This window comes from Odocoileus virginianus, chromosome 2, assembly GCF_023699985.2.
Source record: "Odocoileus virginianus isolate 20LAN1187 ecotype Illinois chromosome 2, Ovbor_1.2, whole genome shotgun sequence".
NCBI classification, from domain to species: Eukaryota; Metazoa; Chordata; class Mammalia; order Artiodactyla; family Cervidae; genus Odocoileus; species Odocoileus virginianus.
Genome location: NC_069675.1, coordinates 9,619,841 through 9,639,935, shown reverse-complemented (window position 1 = coordinate 9,639,935; position 20,095 = coordinate 9,619,841). Strand labels below are relative to the sequence as shown.

General features: G+C 47.3%; 1 protein-coding gene across 2 annotated transcripts in view; it reads left to right on the top strand.

Annotated features, from left to right (window-relative positions):
- Positions 1 to 20,095, top strand: part of HK2 (hexokinase 2) — a 69,874-nt gene that overhangs the window by 2,571 nt on the left and 47,208 nt on the right. Inside the window, exon 2 of one of the 2 annotated variants that reach the window (XM_070475811.1) lies at positions 717 to 979. In XM_070475811.1, coding sequence (XP_070331912.1) covers positions 917 to 979 — 63 coding nt within the window. In that variant the 5' untranslated portion in view covers positions 717 to 916. Of the gene's footprint in view, positions 1 to 455; positions 980 to 20,095 lie in introns of those variants that run through there. The other variant, XM_070475810.1, reaches the window with a different exon arrangement.

Here is a 20,095-nt window from a genome sequence, read left to right as displayed (position 1 = left end):
ACGCCTGGAGCCACAATAGGTGAGAACTAAGATGCTTCAGAAATGTGACCCGGTAGCAGGGGCCCCTCACATGACCCCGAGATGCCAGACAGTGTCTCTCTCCCCGCCCAGGGCGTGTGCAGGTCCGCTGACCCGTCTTTCCAGTCACCCCACACTCCGGGTCTGTGATCATGCACCCCCCACCCATAGCAGAGCCTGACGCGTTGGCTCATGCGCCTTTCCGCCGCAGCCTCTTGCCACGGACCACACGTCTCATCCTCGGCGCCTGGCCCCGCCCCCCGCCCCAGGCGCGCCCCTTCAGCTTGCCCACTCCCGGTCTGAACGGCCGCGCCCGCGGGCCGTAAGCTCCGACTGGCTGCGCCGCGGCGGCGGGCGGCCCGTAGGCGCACACACCCTCCCCGCCCAGCCAATGGGCGTGCGCGCGTCACTGACCCGGCGGCCCGCGAGCCGGCAATCCCTCAATAAGCCACATTGTTGCACGAAACTCCAGCACAGGAGTCCCAGGCCGCCGCTAGCACCGCCGTGACACCTAGCCGAGAGGATCCGCGGGCGAGCGCAGCCCACGTATGAGCCGGAGAGGTCCGGTCGCACTAGTGAAGCCGGACTTCGATTCTTTCTCAAGTTGAGCCTTAGTGATCTTGTGGCTGAAGTTAGTACTTTGACAGTGGGACATCCCAGCAAGTCGCCGGGAGTGACTCTTGGTCTCCTTTCAGCAGTTGCGACTACCAAAACCTGTTTTTAGAGACCCGAAACCCTCCAGCCGGGCGCGCCATCGTGTGCTTTCTTTGTGTGCTTCCCGGACTCACCAATCCCGGCCGCCAAGCCCAGGTACAAAGCGGTCCGACCGCGCCGCTCTCCTACCCCGCACGCGCTCCGGCCTCGGCTTCCCAACTCTGTTCCGTCGGGAGTTGGCAGGATGATTGCCTCACATCTGCTCGCCTACTTCTTTACGGAGCTCAACCACGACCAAGTGCAGAAGGTAAGTGAGCGCAGCAGGGGCGGCTGGCTCTTCTCTGAGGACATTACTTTGTCCGCGGGTCTCTTGCCGGGTTCCGGCCGGCTAGGAATCTCCTCTGAGACCGTGCGGGGACCCGCTTTCTCCCCATTCTGGGCCGCGGACGCGGAAAATAGCAGGACGGCGGGGAAAAGCCCAGGGCTGGAGGAGCCACGTCCGCTAGGCACCGGCCGGCGTGTGCGCGCGTGCGAGGCCCCGGGGCTCGCGCACCGCGCGCCGCTCCCTCTGCTATCCCGAGCGCGCTCGCGCTCGCGCTCGCCCCCACCCCCGCCCCTGGAGGGGCGGGCCACCCTGCACGTAGTCTGTGACTGCTGGCTCCACGTGGGAGGAGCCCCCCTTTCGCAGCGTGTGTTCCGGCCAGAGCACGTGGGGAGAATCGTGGCGGGTTTGGGGGAGAAGACTCGGCTCCCGCGCTAAAGACGGCATTTCGGGGACCTACGATTCCCTCTAGCGTTCCTCACGGCCTCGTGGGAAAAGATCACACGGGAAAAAGCTGGGAAACGGGCAGAGAAACTTCTGCCGCCGCGCCCCCTTTCCGGAACTGAGGAGCCCGGAACCGAGGCTCCGCTAGGGACGTACGCCCCCTCCTCCCCTCACCCCCCAGCGCCGGGCTCCGGACCGCCCCGCCTCGTGTACCCTAGCCCCGGGCCCGCCTCCAAATGGGGGGCGGACTTTGGATATTACTTTTGGTGTTCCCAAAAGTTTCTCCAAGAGGACCAACTCCACAACCCCCTCGTTCCTTTGCCGTCTTCCTGGGGATTTTTGTCGTTCTAGAAAGGAGCTTTTTCCAGTTGTAGGCCTCGACCTCTCTGCCCACTTTCTCTCTCAGCAGTGCCCCCAAATCCGAGCTTTTGCTCGGGCCGGGTCTTTTACCTAAAACGAAACTCCTGCCTCGCCGGGGAGCCTGGCTCTCTGTGCATCTGGGTATGGAGTGGGGGTGGGGCTAGCCAGGGCCCCAGGCGCTCTCTGGGGGAGAATTGAGTTTCTGAAATGCTCGAGATTGCGGGATTGGCTCCTGCCCTGGGCCTCAGCTAGGATTTGAGACGAAGGGGTGGGCGGGGGTGGAGGGTGTCTAGATCTGTGAGTCAATGACGGAACATTGCTCAATTACATACTTGAAATTTCTTAGTGGGAACACATTTTGGGGAAAATGTTTTGACATTATCTTTCTGTGGGGTGACCTGCTCATACTCTCTTTCTGGTTGATCCTGAGAGCGAAGGAGAGGATGGTGGGTCGCCATCTCAGTGTTTTCAGAGCCGTGGCAGATGAATTCCAATATAACATGAAGTTCCCTAGCCTCAAACTGGAGTAGGGAGCAGACGGCAGCTGGTTTAGTTGAGTTTTACTCTGCTTATAAGTGACTGTTGCTCTCTAACTCAATCCGGGGATGAGGCTCAGCACTTTAATTTAGTTTATTTAAGTACCTGTCTGTCAGAGGCAGACTCTTAGCCTTGAGCTTATTTGCCCAAGAAGTGAGTTAACCCTTATGGAAGACTATCATTTCTTGGCAAGTCCTAGAATTCAAAGCTTGGTGTTGTTTAGTCACCCAAGTCGTGTCCGACAGTTTGCAACTGCAGGATGTCAGGCTCCTCTGTCCTTCACTGTCTGCCGGAGTTTGCTCAAATTCATGTCCATTAAGTTGGTGATGCTGGGGCTTCCCAGGTGGCTCAGTGGTAAAGAATCCGCCTACCAATGCGGGAGACGCAGTAGATGTGTAATTCCTCTAAATTTAGGTAATTCCTCTAAATTACCTGAGTCGGGAAGACCCCCTGGAGGAGGAAATGGCAACCTGCTCCAGTATTCTTGCCTGGAAAACTCCACGGACAGAGGAGCCTGGTTGTAACCTCAGTCCGTGGGGTAGCAGAGTTGGACACGACTAAACAACTAAACATGCATGAATTGGTGATGCTATCTTACCGTCTCATTCTCTGCCACCGCTTCTTTTGCCTTTAGACTTTCCCAGCATCAGGGTCTTTCTGATGAGTTGACTGTGCATCAGGTGGCCAAAGGAGCTTCAGGTTCAGCAGCCCGCCTGCGGATGAATATTCAGGGTTGATTTCTTTTAAACTGGAAGGTTATTAATTCAGGGGCGGTCTTCTCAGTTGGGTGAAATATTGCCCCAGGACTTCTAAATTTACTCACTCCTTGTACAGCGAATGGAACCTAGGTCCACAAATTTACCCTCCCCCAAGCCAGAGGATGAAAGCTAGGACTGGAACCGTACTGGCCTGGAATGGGGAGTGGTCATCCCTTTAGTCCCAGATTGTAAAGAGAATTACCCAGGATATGTAGAAATGAGTTCTAATCTCTGTTTTGTGGTTTATTAACCACAGGACCCTGAGCAAGTCACTGTGCTTCTTTGGACCGCCAACTTTTTTTTTTGTAAAACAAGGACGATAAACCTCAAGTTTCTCCACTTTAGGAAGTTGTGATGATTAAGCACAACAATGTAAAAAGTTCTTTATTGTGGGTTTCTCTGCACTTGAAGCTAGCTGCCTTTCAGCGGGTGAAGTGTCTCAGGGACACTTGGGTGTATTGCCTCTAAATTACCAGTGGGGGCAGAATTGAGTCAGGCCTTAACTCAGCAGTTGCAGAAGCTGGAATTTAGTCTCCCAGTTTAGGTGAGCAGTAAAAAAGTTGGAGAAAAAAAAGATGAGAGTGAAAAAGTTGCCTTAAAACTTAACATTCAGAAAACTAAGATCATGGCATCCAGTCCCATCACTTCATGGCAAATAGATGGGGAAACAATGGAAACAGGGTTCCAAAATCACTGCAGATGGTGATTGCAGCCATCATATTAAAAGACGCTTGCTCCTTGGAAGAAAAGCTATGACCAACCTAGACAGCATATTAAAAAGCAGAGACGTTACTTTGCCAACAAAGGTCTGTCTAGTCAAAGCTATGATTTTTCCAGTAGTAGTGTATGGATGTGAGAGTGGACTATAAAGAAAGCTGAGCGCTGAAGAATTGATGGTTTTGAGCTGTGGTGTTGGAGAAGACTCTTGAGAGTCTCTTGGACTGCAAGGAGATCAAACCAGGCAATCCTAAAGGAAATCAGTCCTGAATATTCATTGGAAGAACTGATGCTGAAGCTGAAACTGCAATACTTTGGCCACCTGATGCAAAGAGCTGGCTCATTGGAAAAGACCCTGATGCTGGGAAAGACTGAAGGCAGGAGAAGAAGGGGACAACAGAGGATGAGATAGTTGGATGGCATCACCAACTCGATGGACATGAGTTTGAGCAAGCTCTGGGAGTTGGTGATGGACAGGGGAAGCCTGGCGTGCTATAGTTCATGGGGTCGGAAAGAGTCAGACATGACTGAGCAATGGAACTGAACTGAACTTAGGTGAGCAAAGCTATTTGATTCCAACTGCGTTTAGGAAATAGGAAGCAAATCAGAGACAATATTTTGGAAACATCTTTTAAACCATGTCTCTTACATCTCCAGCATTGGCAGGAAGGTTCTTTATTGCTAGTGCCACCTGGGAACATAGAGCAGTGACTCTTAAACTCTTAAAAGTTGATCCTTGAAGGAAAAATTAGGCGAGAAGGTTGAAGCTTGAATTTTAGAGTTTTTTGAAAAGGTCTTGATTTGAACTCTTCTGAAATCCCTGTCATTTTATATATTCTGAGTTGTAGTCTGAGGCGGGGAAAGTTTAGGTTCATCTGCCCAAAACTAGCCCCATCGGAATCACTTGTCTCCTGATAGACGAGTCCAGTGTTTTGTGCTGTTAGGAGAGGAAGGGTTATTTGCTCACGTTTGCTAATTTGACAGTTTGAAACTCAAGAGCAAACACATGTAGCATCTACTGTGTACCAGGCAGTTTTAAGCTCTTTATATCTGTTATCAGCATTTGCTCTTTACATCTGCTCATTAACATTCACAGCAACACCATGAAGTAGATACTATTATCAGCATTCCCGTTTTACTGGTAAGCAATTGAGGCACAGGTGACTTGTTCAAGGTCACTAACTTTTTCGTAAGAGCAGGGAATTGAAGCCAAGCCAGTTGGGTTCCAGAGGTCCTTGCTCATGACCATTCTCCCTGCCTCTGGGGCTGCCTCTGGGACCATTAGAAGACTCCATCCTGGTCTGTGTCTGTGTTCACGTTTGGATGCTGGCAGCACCTTCATCCAGCATGTCCCGGAATGCAGCCAGCTCTCCTCTTGGTCAGATTAATGGCACCCGTGCTCTCTGACTTTTCTGGTCGGGATCCCTGGACTCATTTAATTGCCTTTCCTTTCTGATCGCTATACCTTTGTCAGCTGGTCTCTGGGTTACTTCAGAGGCCTCGTGGGGCTTGTTTCCAGTCTCTTTCTAGAGTTGAACTAGATCATTTCGGAAGTCTTTTAAGACCTTGTACTATAACTTTATATGTGGAATCTAAAATATGACACAAATGAACTTATTTATGAAACAAACAGACTCACAAAGAACAAACTTATGGTCACCAAAGGGGAAAGGGGTGGGGAAGAGTAAATTAGGAGTTGTGGTTAGCAGATACAAACTATATATAAAATAGATAAACAAGGTCCTATTGTATAGCACAGGAACTATATTCACTATGCTGTAATAGGGCTTCTCTGGCGGCTCAGTGGTAAAGAATCCACCTGCCAGTGCAGAGGCCATGGGTTTGATCCCTGATCCCCTAAGACCCCACATGAAGCAGAGCAACCAGGCTCATTCACCACAACTGTGAGGCTGCGCTCTAAAGCCCGGGAGCCGCACCTGCTGAGCCCATGTGCTGCGCCTCCTGAAGCCTTCACGGCCTAGAGCCCGTGCTCCGCCACGAGAGAAGCCACAGCGATGAGAAGTCCAGATACTGCATCTAGAGAGTAACGCCTGCCGCCTGAAACTGGAGAAAAACCTGTGCAGTGTCAAACAGCCAGCGTGACCAAAAATAAATAAATAAATAAATAAGTGCTTTAAACAATATCCTATAGTAAATCATAAAGGAAGAGAATATGAAAAAGAATATATATAATTTATCTGAATTACTTTGCTGTATACCAGAAACTGACACAATTTTGTAAATCAATTATACTTAAAAAAAAGACTGCGCACTGATTGCCCTCTGACCCCAGCTCCCATATCAGCCTCATCTTCTCTATCTCCCATTCCCCAGAGATGTGCATCACCATTCCTCTTGAGTGTCACACCTGTTCACACTAGGTGCTTTTGTGTGGCATTTGTATCATGCCATTGTACGCTGGAGTTGGTAGTTTCAGAGAATGGAGACTCCTAGCCGTTCACCTTTATAGCCAGTTTGTAGCCACTAGTGAGGTGCTCAGTGAATGCAAGGATGAAGGAGTAGACCTTTCTGGAAAAAGAACCTGAGTAACTGCTGCAGGAAGTGGAGGAGGGTGAGAGGCAGGTTTGGAGGTGCTGGTACTGCACTGAAAGGGTGAGTGGATGGGTGGACTGTTGGATTGTGAGCTATTCCCTCATCAAGGCATGGTGTGAGGCTGATCCCGAGAAGAAGGGGTGGAAGGGAGAGATGGAAGGAGAAAGAGGGTGTTTCCTGTCTTCTACCTGCTGCTGCTGCTAAGTCGCATCAGTCATGTCCGTCTCTGTGCGACCCCATGGACGGCAGCCCACCAGGCTCCGCCGTCCCTGGGATTCTCCAGGCAAGAACACTGGGTGGGTTGCCATTTCCTTCTCCAATGCATGAAAGTGAAAAGTGAAAGTGAAGTCGCTCAGTCGTGTCCGACTCTTAGCGACCCCATGGTCTGCAGCCTACCAGGCTCCTCTGTCCATGGGATTTTCCAGGCATACAGATAGTTAGTTTAGACTCTTCACTACATTAATGAGGGGTAGCTTTCAACTCTGAACTTAAATGAGAGGGGGAAATATCTTGGAAGCAGAAAGGTTTAACAGAACCCCCGAGAGATAAGAGTTTAATGTTTTTTGAGAACCTGCTGTGTGTACAAGGCCCTCTAGATAGTATGTTGAAAATTGAGATTAAGACACCTTTCAGCTCTCTAGTGAGATAAGCCTCCAGAAATAGATACTTTACTTCCGCTGAAGGGTTGTGGCAGTTATTTCCATGGGATGGGGAGTTGACTGGTATTTTTTGAGCACCTACTCTGTGTCATTAATCTTCAGATAGGGGATGAAAGTGTGGGAGTAAAAGGATTGATTAAAACCTTAATGGATCAGCAGTAAAGAATCTGCTTGCAAAGCAGAAGACATAGTAGATGTGAGTCCGATCCCTGGGTCGGGAAGATCCCCTGGAGAAGGGAATGGCAACCCGCTCCAGGATTCTTGCCTGGAGAGTCCCGTGGACAGAGGAGCCTGGTGGGCTACATAGTACATGGAATCTTGAAGAGTCGGACATGACTGGAACAACTTAGTACAGGCACACACAAGATTATTTTTGGCTTAGTTAACTGACATTGACAGGTAGGTACAATTTGGCCCATTTGTTCAACTTTAACTTAGTACTTAGTATCTTAATACTAAGCTCCTTTCCTGCTCAGAAGACAATCAATGATAACAGGAATGTTTTGTAACTTTTTAAATATGCTTTTTGAATTTATTTAAATATTTTTTGGAAAAGATTTTTACAATGTTATTTTGTAGCTTTTATTCATCATCCATTTGTTTAGTATTGTCAAATTTATGTTTCGGAGAGTGGCCAAGAAGCACATTTTTCTTTACCCCTGAATTAAGTAATATTCTCTCTGAGCCTCCTCAGACAAAGCCAATATATATTTTTATGTATCACTTTTCAAAGTTGAACTTTTCTATCACCCTGAAGAGTTTGAGGGCAGGCAGGGGCCCTTTTCCAGGGGGCCTCAAAACAGCACAAGCCGTAACAGTTTTCTCAAAAACTAGCAGCCTTAGTAAGGAAATCTGGTACATTAAAAGAACTCAGGAACCCCAGAAAACTGGCTTCCTTTGTTCAGATACTTCCGGTTTAAAAGATGGCTTCTGATAACTGGTTCCTCTTTATCATTGTTAAGTTTTGAAGTTAGCGAGTTTGGTTTGTTTTCCAGCACTGCATGTTATCTGTCTTTGACTTTCCAAAGCAGTTGGGCTGGAGACGTGGCAGAGCAAATCGCAGAGTTCATTGGCTGTGACTTAATATCTCACACCATAGAACACAGGTGGCTGTTTCTGCTCACTTTTAAAGCAGTTCGCTCAGCCTCAGTGCTGTTGACATTTTGGGCTGAATAATCTTGTGAGGGATTACCTAGTCTATCATAAGAGCAAGAGTTTTTCTCCTAGTCCAATTTACAGGAGCAAAGACTGTGTTTTTTGTTTTTTTGTTTTTAAACTACTCCTTTAGAGCAATGGTTTTCAACTATTAGTGATTTTGTCCCCCAGGTATACTTTGGTGATGTCTGGAGAGTTTTGGTTGTCATAAGCAGGTGGATGAAGATGTGTTATTGCATCTAGTTAGCAGAGGCAAAGGATGATGCTAAACATCCTACAATGCCCAGGACAGGTGTCCCACCAACACCCCCCCCCCAAAAAAAAAGAATTTTCTGACCTCAAATATCTATAGATTGAGAAGCTACATCAACAGAAGCTGCATCAAATGGAATAGTCTAGTCTATCCCCCATTCTAGGATTGTAGTACATCGCTAAATGGTCATAAAGCTACTTAGTAGTAGCTGTGATGAAGACCATAGTTCTTAGCTCTCAGTGTCCCATATGGTGGGATAGGCATGGGGGGAGTGGCCTTTTACAAAAGGTGAATTTACAGTGAGGTCTGCAGACCACAATAATTAACAGATGTCTGTGGCCCCTGGCTGAAGTGTGGGTTGCCTGAGTTACTGTTTTTCTGTCTTCAACCAGAAAAATGTGGGCAAGGTGAGCAGTCCAGGAAGCCACGGGAGAGAAGTTAGCTCAGCTGACCCCAGGAGAATCTCACCCTGACTTTCGCTGGGGTCTCCCTGAAGGCCAGGCGTTGCCAGGCTTCTGAGCAAGGCAGGCATGTGAGGAGGTGGCCCTGCTATCGCTGGGAACAGAGGAAAGGGGCTGTGGGTACCCACTGAGGGACTGTCCAGCAGTCTCGGGGAGGGTCTCCATGGTGACCCGTAGAGCCAGGCTTCCTGGGGTGGAATCCTGGCTCCTCACAAACCAGCTGTGTGAACTTGGGCCAGTTATTTAACCTCTCTAGACCTCAGTTTCTTTTTGTGAAGTGGAGAGTGGATAACACCTTGATAGGTTCTTTGTAAGGGTTTAAGAGAGTGAATATATGTGAAGTTCTTAGAGCTGTGCCTGCCGGAGTCAGCACTTAACGTGTCAGATATTGATGGTGGTGCTTTAGTCACTGATTGTGTCCTACTTGTTGCTACCCCATGGGCTGGTTCTCCTGTGTGTGGGGTTTCCTAGACAGCCATCAAATATGAGTATACAAAGACATTCTCAGATACCCAGCTGTGCTGCCCATCTGGGTGGGAGCAGAAGAGGCCCTCTTTCTTTTTTCCTAAGAGCTTTCAGGGCAGGTGGGTTCTGGCCCATTTATGTTCTCTGTCTGATGTCAGATTATAGCAGAGGACAGGGAGGATAGAAGGATGGAAAGTTCCTAAAGCTGAGGAATGAGGAAGCATCCTCACTGCTCCCTCTGACTTCTAAAACCTTCTCTTTCCTGGGCAGAGGAGACCCACTTTTGAACTCTTCGTCTAACTTGCTTTCCTTCTGATCCTCTGGGGAGGAGGTTGCAACCCCACTGGGAAGGTGGGTCTTCGGGATGCCTGGGCTGTTTCAGTGCACCTTAGTTGAAGCGTCCTCCTTGGGAAGTCATGAGAGACACAGTTGCACTGAATAGTCATAGCGTTAGTTCAGCCTCTTTTCCTTGTAGAAGCCTGGTCCCCTCCCCATTGGTACCTCCCCTGGAGGGCAGAATTGCAGAGGCTCCAAGGGCAGCTGCTGAGGCCACTTGTGCTGAAGTTGGCTTGTGAGATGCTTGCTCACATCTGCCGCAGACTCTGGCTTCCCACTGGGGGAACCACTTGAGGTGTCTTGTGCTATTGAGTCATAGGGCTGGGTCATAGTAGGTTTCAGCCCCACTGACCCTGGAGTTTTAATGAAGTGAATGGTCATTCTCCCTTTTTTTTTTTTTTTGGCACATTGACTGTAGAGTCTCTGGCCATCTTGGTTCTCAGCAGAGAGCTCTTTGCCCTTCATATACAGACTCTGGGCTGCCCAGTTTGGCCTCTTCTACATTAGGGTGTCCGGGGTTCTTGACAAAGCCAGAGAGGACCCTCTGTGTGGGACCCATGCTCTGCCTCTCATTCCTGTACAACCTTTGTCTTGTCTAGATTGTCATGGCTGGACAATCTCCTTTTCCCCAGAAGTGTCATGCTTTTTACATTTTTGTCTGGATCTCTGAGCACTTCCTTAATAGTCCTTCCCTGGAGCGGCATTGTTGTCGTTCAGTCGCCCAGGCATATGCGACTCTTTGGGACCCCATGGACTGTAGCACGCCAGGCCTCCCTTTCCGCACCATCTCCCTAAGTTTGCCCACGTTCATGTCTGTTGCATCAGTGATGCCATCCAGCCATCTCATCCTCTGATGCCCTCTTCTCCTGCTGTCAATCTTCCCTAGCATCAGGGACTTTTCCAATGAATTGGCTATTTGCATCAGGTCACCAAAATATTGGAGCTTCAGCTTTAGTAACAGTCCTTCCAATTAGTATTCAGGGTTGATTTCCTTTTAAAATCAAAGATTTTATTTGACTGGTTTGATCATCTTGCTGTCCTAGGGACTCTCAAGTGTCTTCTCCAGCACCACAGTTTGAAGGCATCAATTCTTTGGCACTCTGCCTTCTTTATGGTCCAGCTCTCACAACCATACCTTACCACTGGGAAGACTATAGCCTTGACTGTATGGGCCTTTGTTGACAGAGTAATCTTGGAGTTAATGAAGAGAGTGAGGCTCTGGGAAATGTTGGTACCTTCCCACCCAGCCTACTTCCTTCTCCTCAGCTTAGCAGCCCTGTCCTGGAGGCTTGCATATGTCCTATGTTCTTGGAAGGCTTTATTTTCAACTTCTTCCTTCTGGCATCTCCATACTGTCTGATAAAGGAATGAAGCCATATAAGCTATTGAATAGCTTTAATTTGGGCTAAATAAGGGAATTTGAAGCTGTCACTTTTCCTTTTTCCCATTTGAAGGACTTTTTCCTCCCCGATTTTCCTGTTTCAACCCCTTCTAATGAAGTCTTCCAGTCATTTCCCATCAGCTCTCTTTTCCCCTCAATTCCCAAAGGCCTTAAAATAGCAAACATGTGCACCACTTACTAAGTGCTGGACCACAACTCAGGCCATCCTCAGGCAGCCCTCCAGGATAGCCATTATTACTGCCTGTTAGTCAGATGGAGACACCGAGACACAGAAAGGGACAGTACTTTGCTCAGGAGCAAGCCAGCATTCAAACTCGAGGTCTGATTCTAGAGCCCTGGCCTTTAGCCCCAGCATGGGGCTGCCTGGGACAACTGGGGATGGCCAATTGTCTTTCAGCTTCATGGGGTTATGAGACTAGTGTCCATTGAAAGAGACCTTTGAGCTCATCTAATCCTAACCCTTCGTTTTATAGTTGAGGAAACCAGGTGTCTTGTGCTAAGGGACCCGCAGGGAACCCCGTTTCACGCCCCAGCCCATCCTGTTTCCTTTCAGCACCGTTGGTATAGCATGAGCTCTTCCCATCATTCAGATGTGGGCTCCCCAAGAACCACAAGCAGAATTTGCTCTGTGGCCTATTCCTATGATAACTCCGTAATTTTTTTGTCCAAACTGGATCACTTGAGGGTAAAAGGGGACATTGTTAAGAGTTATGCTGCTACCACAGTGGGCAGATTGTCCCGGGCAAACTGGGATATATGGTTGCCCTGCTTATGGTGGGTGTGACGAGGTGGTTGGGAAGGTCTGGGGCTGGACATGGTACAAAGGTACAGACCCGGAGGGGTTTGATCCAGCAGGTGACAGAGGGCAGCTCACAGGAATGGGAATTTAGATGCCCCTGTGGGAATCTGGGCTCAGGCGCAGAGTCTGGTCCCTGGCATAGGGCTGTCCCGAGGAGGCAGGGCAGGGGTCTGGGGTACAGGCCGGGGCAGCCAGGTAGATGGAGAGGAAGCTCTGCTGCCAGGGTCGCATGCAGGGCGGGCCCCAGGCCTGAAGAGCAGGGCCAGGCTCTGAGCACCTGGGCAGTCTGCAGGGGCCAGCACTCTGTCCCTCTCTCCCCCTCTCAGCGGTGCTCCCCTTACCCCTTTATGTCCCCGTAACACGTGTCTGGAGCACCTGCTGTCTCTCAACACTGAAATAACTCTGGTGTCGCAAATACAAAGTTGGGAACCTGGAGTCGGTGCTTTCATTCCTCTGGGACCAGTGACAGCAAGAGACGCTTTGTAGTCAAAAGTGTGTTAGTATAACCAGCTGGGAACTTGGGCAAGATATTTGTGAAGAGGCCATTTGTATTGGGCCCCTGACGAACAACTGGGAATTTGTTAGGCCAGAGTAGGAGTACATTCTAGGTACGGGGTCAACACACAGCTCTAACCTTTTCAAGAAAAAACAAAACAAAACTCAGAATTGTATTGATCTGTGCAATTTAAGTGATTGTGAATCTATATCTTATTGTAGTGAAAGAAACTGCTTACTATCTGTCCTTACTGCTTCAGTTTGTAATTAGTTGTTGACATATTTGCCTCCTACTGACAGTCTGAGCATTCGCAGGCAGAAGGATCTCCTTTGTCCCAGTATCCTAAGTGCCGGGCACACTCAGCTTAGCAGTCAGTGTGTGTGGGTGGAAGAAATGTTGCAGGGTCACACACACCTGGGACATGTTATTCCTTTGAACTGAAGTCCTGTAGTCTGAGGACAGGAGGGTCCCAGGACAGGGGTCCCAGAGGCCTGTCTCCTGGACCCTGACAGGTGCTGTTGCCTGTGGCCTGTCTGACTGTAACTTGATGCAGCCGAGAGCAGGAACTGGAAGAACAGGAAACCGTGTGACTCAGGAGCCACAGGATCCTGGAGGAGTGGCCCGGAAGCCTCGCTCCACACTCACCCTGCCGTCCAGGCTGTGAGTGTGTCCGCTGGCATCTCCCTGAGGTGGCATTGTGCCCCCAGCGGGGGTCTGCTTTGTCCCATCTGAAAAAAGTGTCAAGGCAGATCTGTGGCTTTCGGTTAGCTGCATTTCAGAGGACAGGAGCCTTAAAGACTCCAGAATCTACTGTGTCTTTTCCTCCCCAACTCATCCTTCTTTTGTTGTTATTATCTTATCGGGAACATCTGGCCTTGGCTTGGCAACCTTACAGGATAAACCTGCTGCTCTTTGTACAAACTTGGTCCTCCCAGGAGGAGTCTGTGAAGACATTAGTATTAATGAGGTCACAGATAGCAGTTACCTAGCTTTCCCTCCATGAGCGCATACCTAAGCCCCAGGTCAGGGCATTCATCTGGCCTGGATGTTACGGGACCTGTTAGGAACTTGGCCTATGGTTTGGGGAAGCTTCTTCAGACCTTGGTTTCCTTGTCAAAGATTTGCAGTAAAACACTGGCAAAGGAATAATGTGAAAACATGAAATTCTTTTGAAACTAAGTTGCAAGCATATATTAGCACATAGAGTCACTGGAAGGCTTTGTGTGGCTGCATTTAGGTTATGGCTTTCCCCTTCGATTTGACCTCTTTGGCCCTACAATGTGCCAAAGACTAGGACCTAGTCAGTACCTTGTCATTTTTCCTTCCTCTATTTTTAAAGTGAAGTATAATTTTCAGAGAGAACTGCAAACACTAAGTAACCGCCACCTAGATCCAGTAACAAATTATTACCAGCAACAGCAAGTATGCATGGGTATGTGTGCTAAGTCACTTCAGTCATGTTGGGCTCTTTGCGACCCCATGGACTGTACCAGGCTCCTCTGTCTATGGGACTCTCCAGGCAAGAATACTGGAGTGGGTTGCCATGCCCTCCTCCAGGGGATCTTCCCAACCTAGGCATTCGACCCAGGGTTTGAACCACAGTTTCTTGTGTCTCCTGCTTTGGCAGACAGGCTCTTTACCACTAGCGGCAGCTGGGAAGTCCCAACAGCAAGTATATCCCCCACTAAATGTAATCACCATCCTGACTTCTACTTGCGTAGATCTGTTTCTGTACTTATTATAAATGGACTCATGTGATCCGTTCTCTTTTGTATCTGGCTTCTTTTACTCAACTTTATATTGTGAGATTCACCTATATAGGCGTGTGACGACAGGTGGTGCATTCTCGTTGCTGTGTGGTACCCTGCCCCTGCCCCTCCAGCCCTGTTTTAACTGTAGTTGAGTTAAAGTAGATGAAACTAGCCAAAGTCCTTCACTTCAAGGGGGCGTGGTCCTTCCTAACTTTCTTCCTAGGAGACTAGGTTATAGAGCCCTGGAGTCTGCCCTAATATATTATTTAATAAATATACACCTGATTGTATCTTTGGGACAAATACAAAAGGGCCAGGAAAGTTGAAAGTCAGTCAGTTGGTTTGCCTGGGGACTAGAAGAATCTAAAGCATAGGAATTAGCTAGTGTTTATTCAGCAGCTCCTGGAGAGAAGTTCTAGGTACTGAATCAGAAATACTCAAAGGCTGGAGGAAGCAGTTTGGCAGGACAGCAGTACTTCAGGGTGTCCTTGTGTCCTCGGCCCAACTGTGCTTATGGGGTTGCTTTCTTATTCAATCTGGTCACTTGAATTTGCCCTTCTACCAGGAGGGTGTATCTTGTAGGGATGACTGATGAGCATTTCCTTGTTCATGTATTATTTATTTTCTGCCTGCTTACTAAAAGGATTAGATGGTATGGTTTAGCTTTCATTGAAAGGACTTCTAGAATAAGAGTCATGGAACAGGCAGGAATGATTAAAACTTTGTTCATTAAAGTTGAATACAGAGCCCTGAGCTTCCTACTAGCCAAAGCAGAAACAAAAAACAACAACCGCCAAAACTGACTCTTCCTGAGTCAGTTGTTTTAATTTCATTGGCCTGTATCAGGAAGTACAGTGACTCTGGGCAGCGAGACTTTCTCTTGACACTAAATCCTACAGGGAAATGACTGGCCAGTGAACAACACAGCAATTTCATGCAGTGGGGTGATCTTTATGATTCTCCCTTCCTGTGACTCCTTGATTAAAGGTAACTAGGATTAAGTCATACTAATACGAAGGCATTGCATTAGGCAGCTAATGCAGGGTAGTGAGGTGAGTAGCTTTCCGGTCATAAAGTTCATAACCTCCTTCCAGTATCCTGGGCTTGCCCACACCTTCTGAGCCTTTTCACATGATCTCTCTACTGTCTCCATGTCAACATACATCCATTGACATGTATGTTGGATATGTATGTTCTTAGCCCAGAAGCAATCTCCTCTGAATGCTAGTCTCATAAGGCCATTTACTCATAGCTGTGACACTTCCAATGGGCCATTTTACATTAACACCCATCTTCCATTCATTTCAGAAGCATTGAGTCTACAATGAGTTGAGTTCTGTGCTATCTTATAAAGTCCTAGAGAACAGGAATCTTGATTTCTTAAAAAAAATTTAAAAAACATTTGTGTGCATCAGTTGACCCTTGAACAATGTGGGTTTGAACTGTATGGGTCCACTTATATGTGGATTTTTTCAATAATAATAATAATGTGCTATAGTACTATATCACTGCATTATTCACAGTTGAATCTGTGGATGTGAACTATATACAAGGAGTCCCAACCTGCGTGTAGGTCAAAGACCCACTGTATATATATTTAGAGTGTACAATTCAGTGGCATTAAGTACATCACATTGTTGTACAACTATCACCACTATCTCTGCAATTGATTTCTTTTAAAATTATATTCTTGTATAGTATAGTGCTTTGCATGTAATTGATTTTCAACAAAGACTTAAAATGAGAGAAACTGGGGTCAGGGATTCAGCAGTTGAACAATAGAAAGGAATCTTACAGATTTAGATGTTGAAATTTAAGGTTTCTTCAATACTTTTTTCTGAGGCCTCTTAAGGTATTCAAGGTAGGATTTATGGCACTTTATGTAACAAACTGTCCAAAGTTGGCATATTGCTCTTTTCTGGATGTAAGTAGTTTGATGAGGACCATTTATTCCCTGGGACTTGTTAGGATGGCCTCAGGGAAGGCCACTAGTCATTCAGTTGAAATTGGCCTGCAAGATGACAGTAGGTTCCTGAGGACACTTGGGGGGAAGGATTGTCATTTACTATTTTGTGACACTATAGTAAGGGATCTGGGTGATCCAGGTTCTGGTTTCAACTCTGTGACCTTGGTCAAGGCTGCTCCCCTGACCTCAGTTCCTTGAGTTTCCTTTCTGGCTCTCACCTCCAGGCCTTTCCTTTCTGGGCTTCCTCATACCTGGCTGGGGCTGTGTCTGCCACACTCGAGCCACTTCACACTTTGAATTGGAGCCTCTGCGGCAGTGTCTTCTGCTCCATCCATTCCTTGCATTGTTGCTATGACATTTTCTCCTTTTAGTGCTAGTCTGGAGGAAACTGTGGGCACTTAAGGAGATGAGCTTTCCATTTGGCTGTGTTGTTCAGTCCCTCAGTCGTGTCTGACTCTTTGTGACCCCATGGACTGCAGCACACCAGGTTTCCCTGTCCTTCACCATCTCCTGGAGCTTACTCAAACTCATGTCCATTGAGTCAGTAATGCCATCCAACTATCTTGTCCTCTGTCATCCCCTTCTCCTCCCGCCTTCAATCTTTCCCAACATCAGGGTCTTTTCTAATGAGTCAGTTCTTTGCATCAGATGGCCAAAGTGTTGGAGCTTCAGCTTCAGCATCAGTCCTTCCAATGAATATTCAGGACTGATTTCCTTTAGGATTGCCTGGTTTGATCTCCTTGTAGTCCAAGAGACTCTCAAGAGTCTTCTCCAACACCACAGTTCAAAAGCATCTATTCTTCGTCACTTAGCTTTCTTTATGTGTCCAACTCTCACATCCATACATGACTACTGGAAAAACCACAGCTTTGACTAGACAGACCTTTGTTGGCAAAGTAATGTCTCTGCTTTCTAATATGATGTCTAGGTTGGTCATAGCTTTTTTCCCAAGGAGCAAGGATTTTTTAATTTCATGGCTACAGTCACCATCTGCAGTGATTTTGGAGCCCAAGAAAATAGTCTGTCACTGTTTCCATTGTTTCTCCATCTATTTGCCATGAAGTGATGGGACCAGATGCCATTATTTTAGTTTTTTGAATGTTTAGTTTTAAGCCAACTTTTTCACTCTCTTTCACTTATCTTTAGCTGAGCCTGAAGTTACTATTCTCCACCTAGATGGGGGCCTTAGTTCTTGCAGAAAAACTCAGGAGAGCTCAAGAGATAATTGTTCTGTGTATCCCTTGAGGAGGAACCAGGACCCTGCTTTATTGCTGCACTGTTATTTCTTGGCTGTTCCTCCTTCATTTCCAAATTCCGTTGCTTCCCTAGTTAGTAACTGTTTGAGTCTGTTCTTTAGAACTCCGGGGAAGTCTAGGAGGTCGATGCCTGCAAACATGAACCGGGGACTTAGAAAGGCTTTTGTACCTGGGAAGGCCCCACAGGGTCTTGCTTGTTTTCAGTTGCTCTTTCGAACTTCCCTTGCCTGAACCCACAGTTCTAGAGAGGAGGCAGGCGTGGACTAGTGTGTTAAGTGAAGAAAGAAATTGACCAAAATTGCCCAACGAGGAATTTCTAATCTTGAGATTGCTAAATAGATGTGTCTAAAACTACTATCTCTCTTTAATACACACCTTGCCTCTGGTTAGGCAAGTGACTTTCTCATACCTCAACCAAGCCTGCTTCTGGCCTGCCTCTTTATCCCCAGCCTGGAATGCCCCCTCCTTTCCATCTTTTTTCCTCGTAGAGATTTAAAGAGAAGTAGTCCAGGGTGATAGGCCACACACACACCACAGAAAGAGAGGAAAGAATTTGGGGAGACAGCTCCTGTTTTGCTAACCCCAGTGTACTAAGTAGGTTTAAGAAATGTCTTTGATCCTCTAAAAGTGCCGCTTGGCACAGGGGAGTCTGGGAGGAAAAGAGGAAAGGGGACAGACAAAAAGTTTAGATATTAATAGATGGCTTTACATTTGCCACCTCATTTATGCTAGTGACTCTGTTGTGAATGCTAGCCCTCCCATTTTATAGGGAGGAAACTGGGACTCAGATGCCTCTACAAATGCTAGAGCCAGGATTTGAACACTGATTTTTCTTATGCCACAGCCTACAGTTCCCCACCACCACCTACTAAATAAGGGCTAACCTGAATGATTCTACTTTGATAGCTTCCAACAACTGAAACTTTTCCCCAACAAGTTTCAGATTTGTCTTTCCAACTCTCAACACCCAGGATTGATGAAGGATTATTTCACAGTTTAGCCTAATGTCTTAAGTGCCAACTTTCAAAGATCCCAGGCAGAAAGTGGTAACAAATGACCTTGAGCAGTGTTGGCTAGAACATAGTCCGTTATTATCACATTATTGGTAAGGTAGATACCAGCCCAAGGAGAGGGGAAGATGTCAGAACATCCAGACAGTAATAAAGATGTCAATTTGATTAGTCTGGAATGGGTCTTTGGGATTCTTAATAGGTCATTCTAACGTGTAGCCAAGTTCAGAAACTCTTATCCCAAGTGGCAGAACATAGACAGAAGTTAACAGAAGGTAGATTTACCTCAGAGAAAAAGCTTTCTAACAACTAGAGCTGACCAACAGTAGAAGCTAACCAATTTTGAGAAGTGAGGAGCCTGTCATGCTTGGAAGCATTCAGATCTAGGCCTGATGACTATTGGAGTAAGAGGGACAAACAAGATAAACTCAAATGCTGTCTACGTTCAATGGGATTTTGAATTGTCATCACCCCAAGGTTCTTTCTAAGAGTTAGTATTTTTAGCCATGGTGTTACTGGGCTGTGTACATTTGGTAACTCCTAAATGACATTCTCCTATGACTTTGGGCCTTCGTTGTGTTACCTTCCTCTGGTTGCACTGTGAGTGAAAGTTGGCAGAATTCTGCCAAGTGCATTTACTTCCTTCCCAACCCAGGAAAAAGGTCTTCATCTGGAGGCTGCTTCTTGTTTCCGACTCCTGCTTCCCTTGGCTACTCTCAACTCAACGCAACAGTGCTGGCCAAGGCTGGGTGGGCCTCAGTTGTGTGTTAGGAAGTTATAGCATCAGGTGGTTAATCATTCCTTCCTGAATGGCCCTAAGAAACTCAGGGTGGATACATCATCATGTCCATCATTATGGCCCAAAGAGAGGAAGTTTGGGCCAAGGTGCTGTAGTTGCATTTTTCATAGTTGTCCTGTATCCTTTTCCTTGGTCTCATCTGATGGAGAGTAAATCAAAGCACTGAGGTCATCCCAGAAACTGCAGAGTAGAGAGTCCCCACTCAGATGAGGAGGGTCCTCAGGAAAAGTGAGGGTGGTAGTCCTAAGGGCCTAGCTTTAGAGCCAGACACCTGTGCTCCTCACCAAGTGATCTATAAAATGGAGATGTAGAAGTTTTGCAAAAGGACAATGGATGTCATGTCAGTAAACTTGTAGGGTGGGTTTTGGGAGGTAAGAAATGCTTGGTAAATGTTTAGCTGCTGTAATGGTGATCATCATGATTGTTTTCATCTGTTACTGAACACTGAAGAATGATTATAATCTCTTGGATAAAGGGCAACATGATTTGAGTAAAGGCTGACCCTTTAACTTGTTAGGTCCTTTTGAGAGTTAAGGATGAGGAGTGTTGACTAGATTTCTGACGAGCCTTGTAGCAGCTTAAACATCAAAGTTGAATTAAGCATGACCACAGTAGAACTATGGCCATCCTATCTTGGTCTTTTGTATACATGACCTCACACTCCTCACACTCCATAGGGCAGCTCCTTCATGGGGCAGCACCACAGGCTCAGCTTTCCCACAAGGGAACATCTGGAGCCTTTGCAACATCTGGAGCATCTATGGAGGCGGGAGTGGGTGGCAGCGAGGCTTCTGGGCCTCTCTTCTTTTTGGGAAAGTAGTAAGGCAGGAGCTCCAACTTAGTCACCTGTCAACTCATGACAACGTCCAGAGATATGTCTGCTGCCCTCTGACCTGCCAGGGCAGCCCTGTGCGTGTCTGTGTG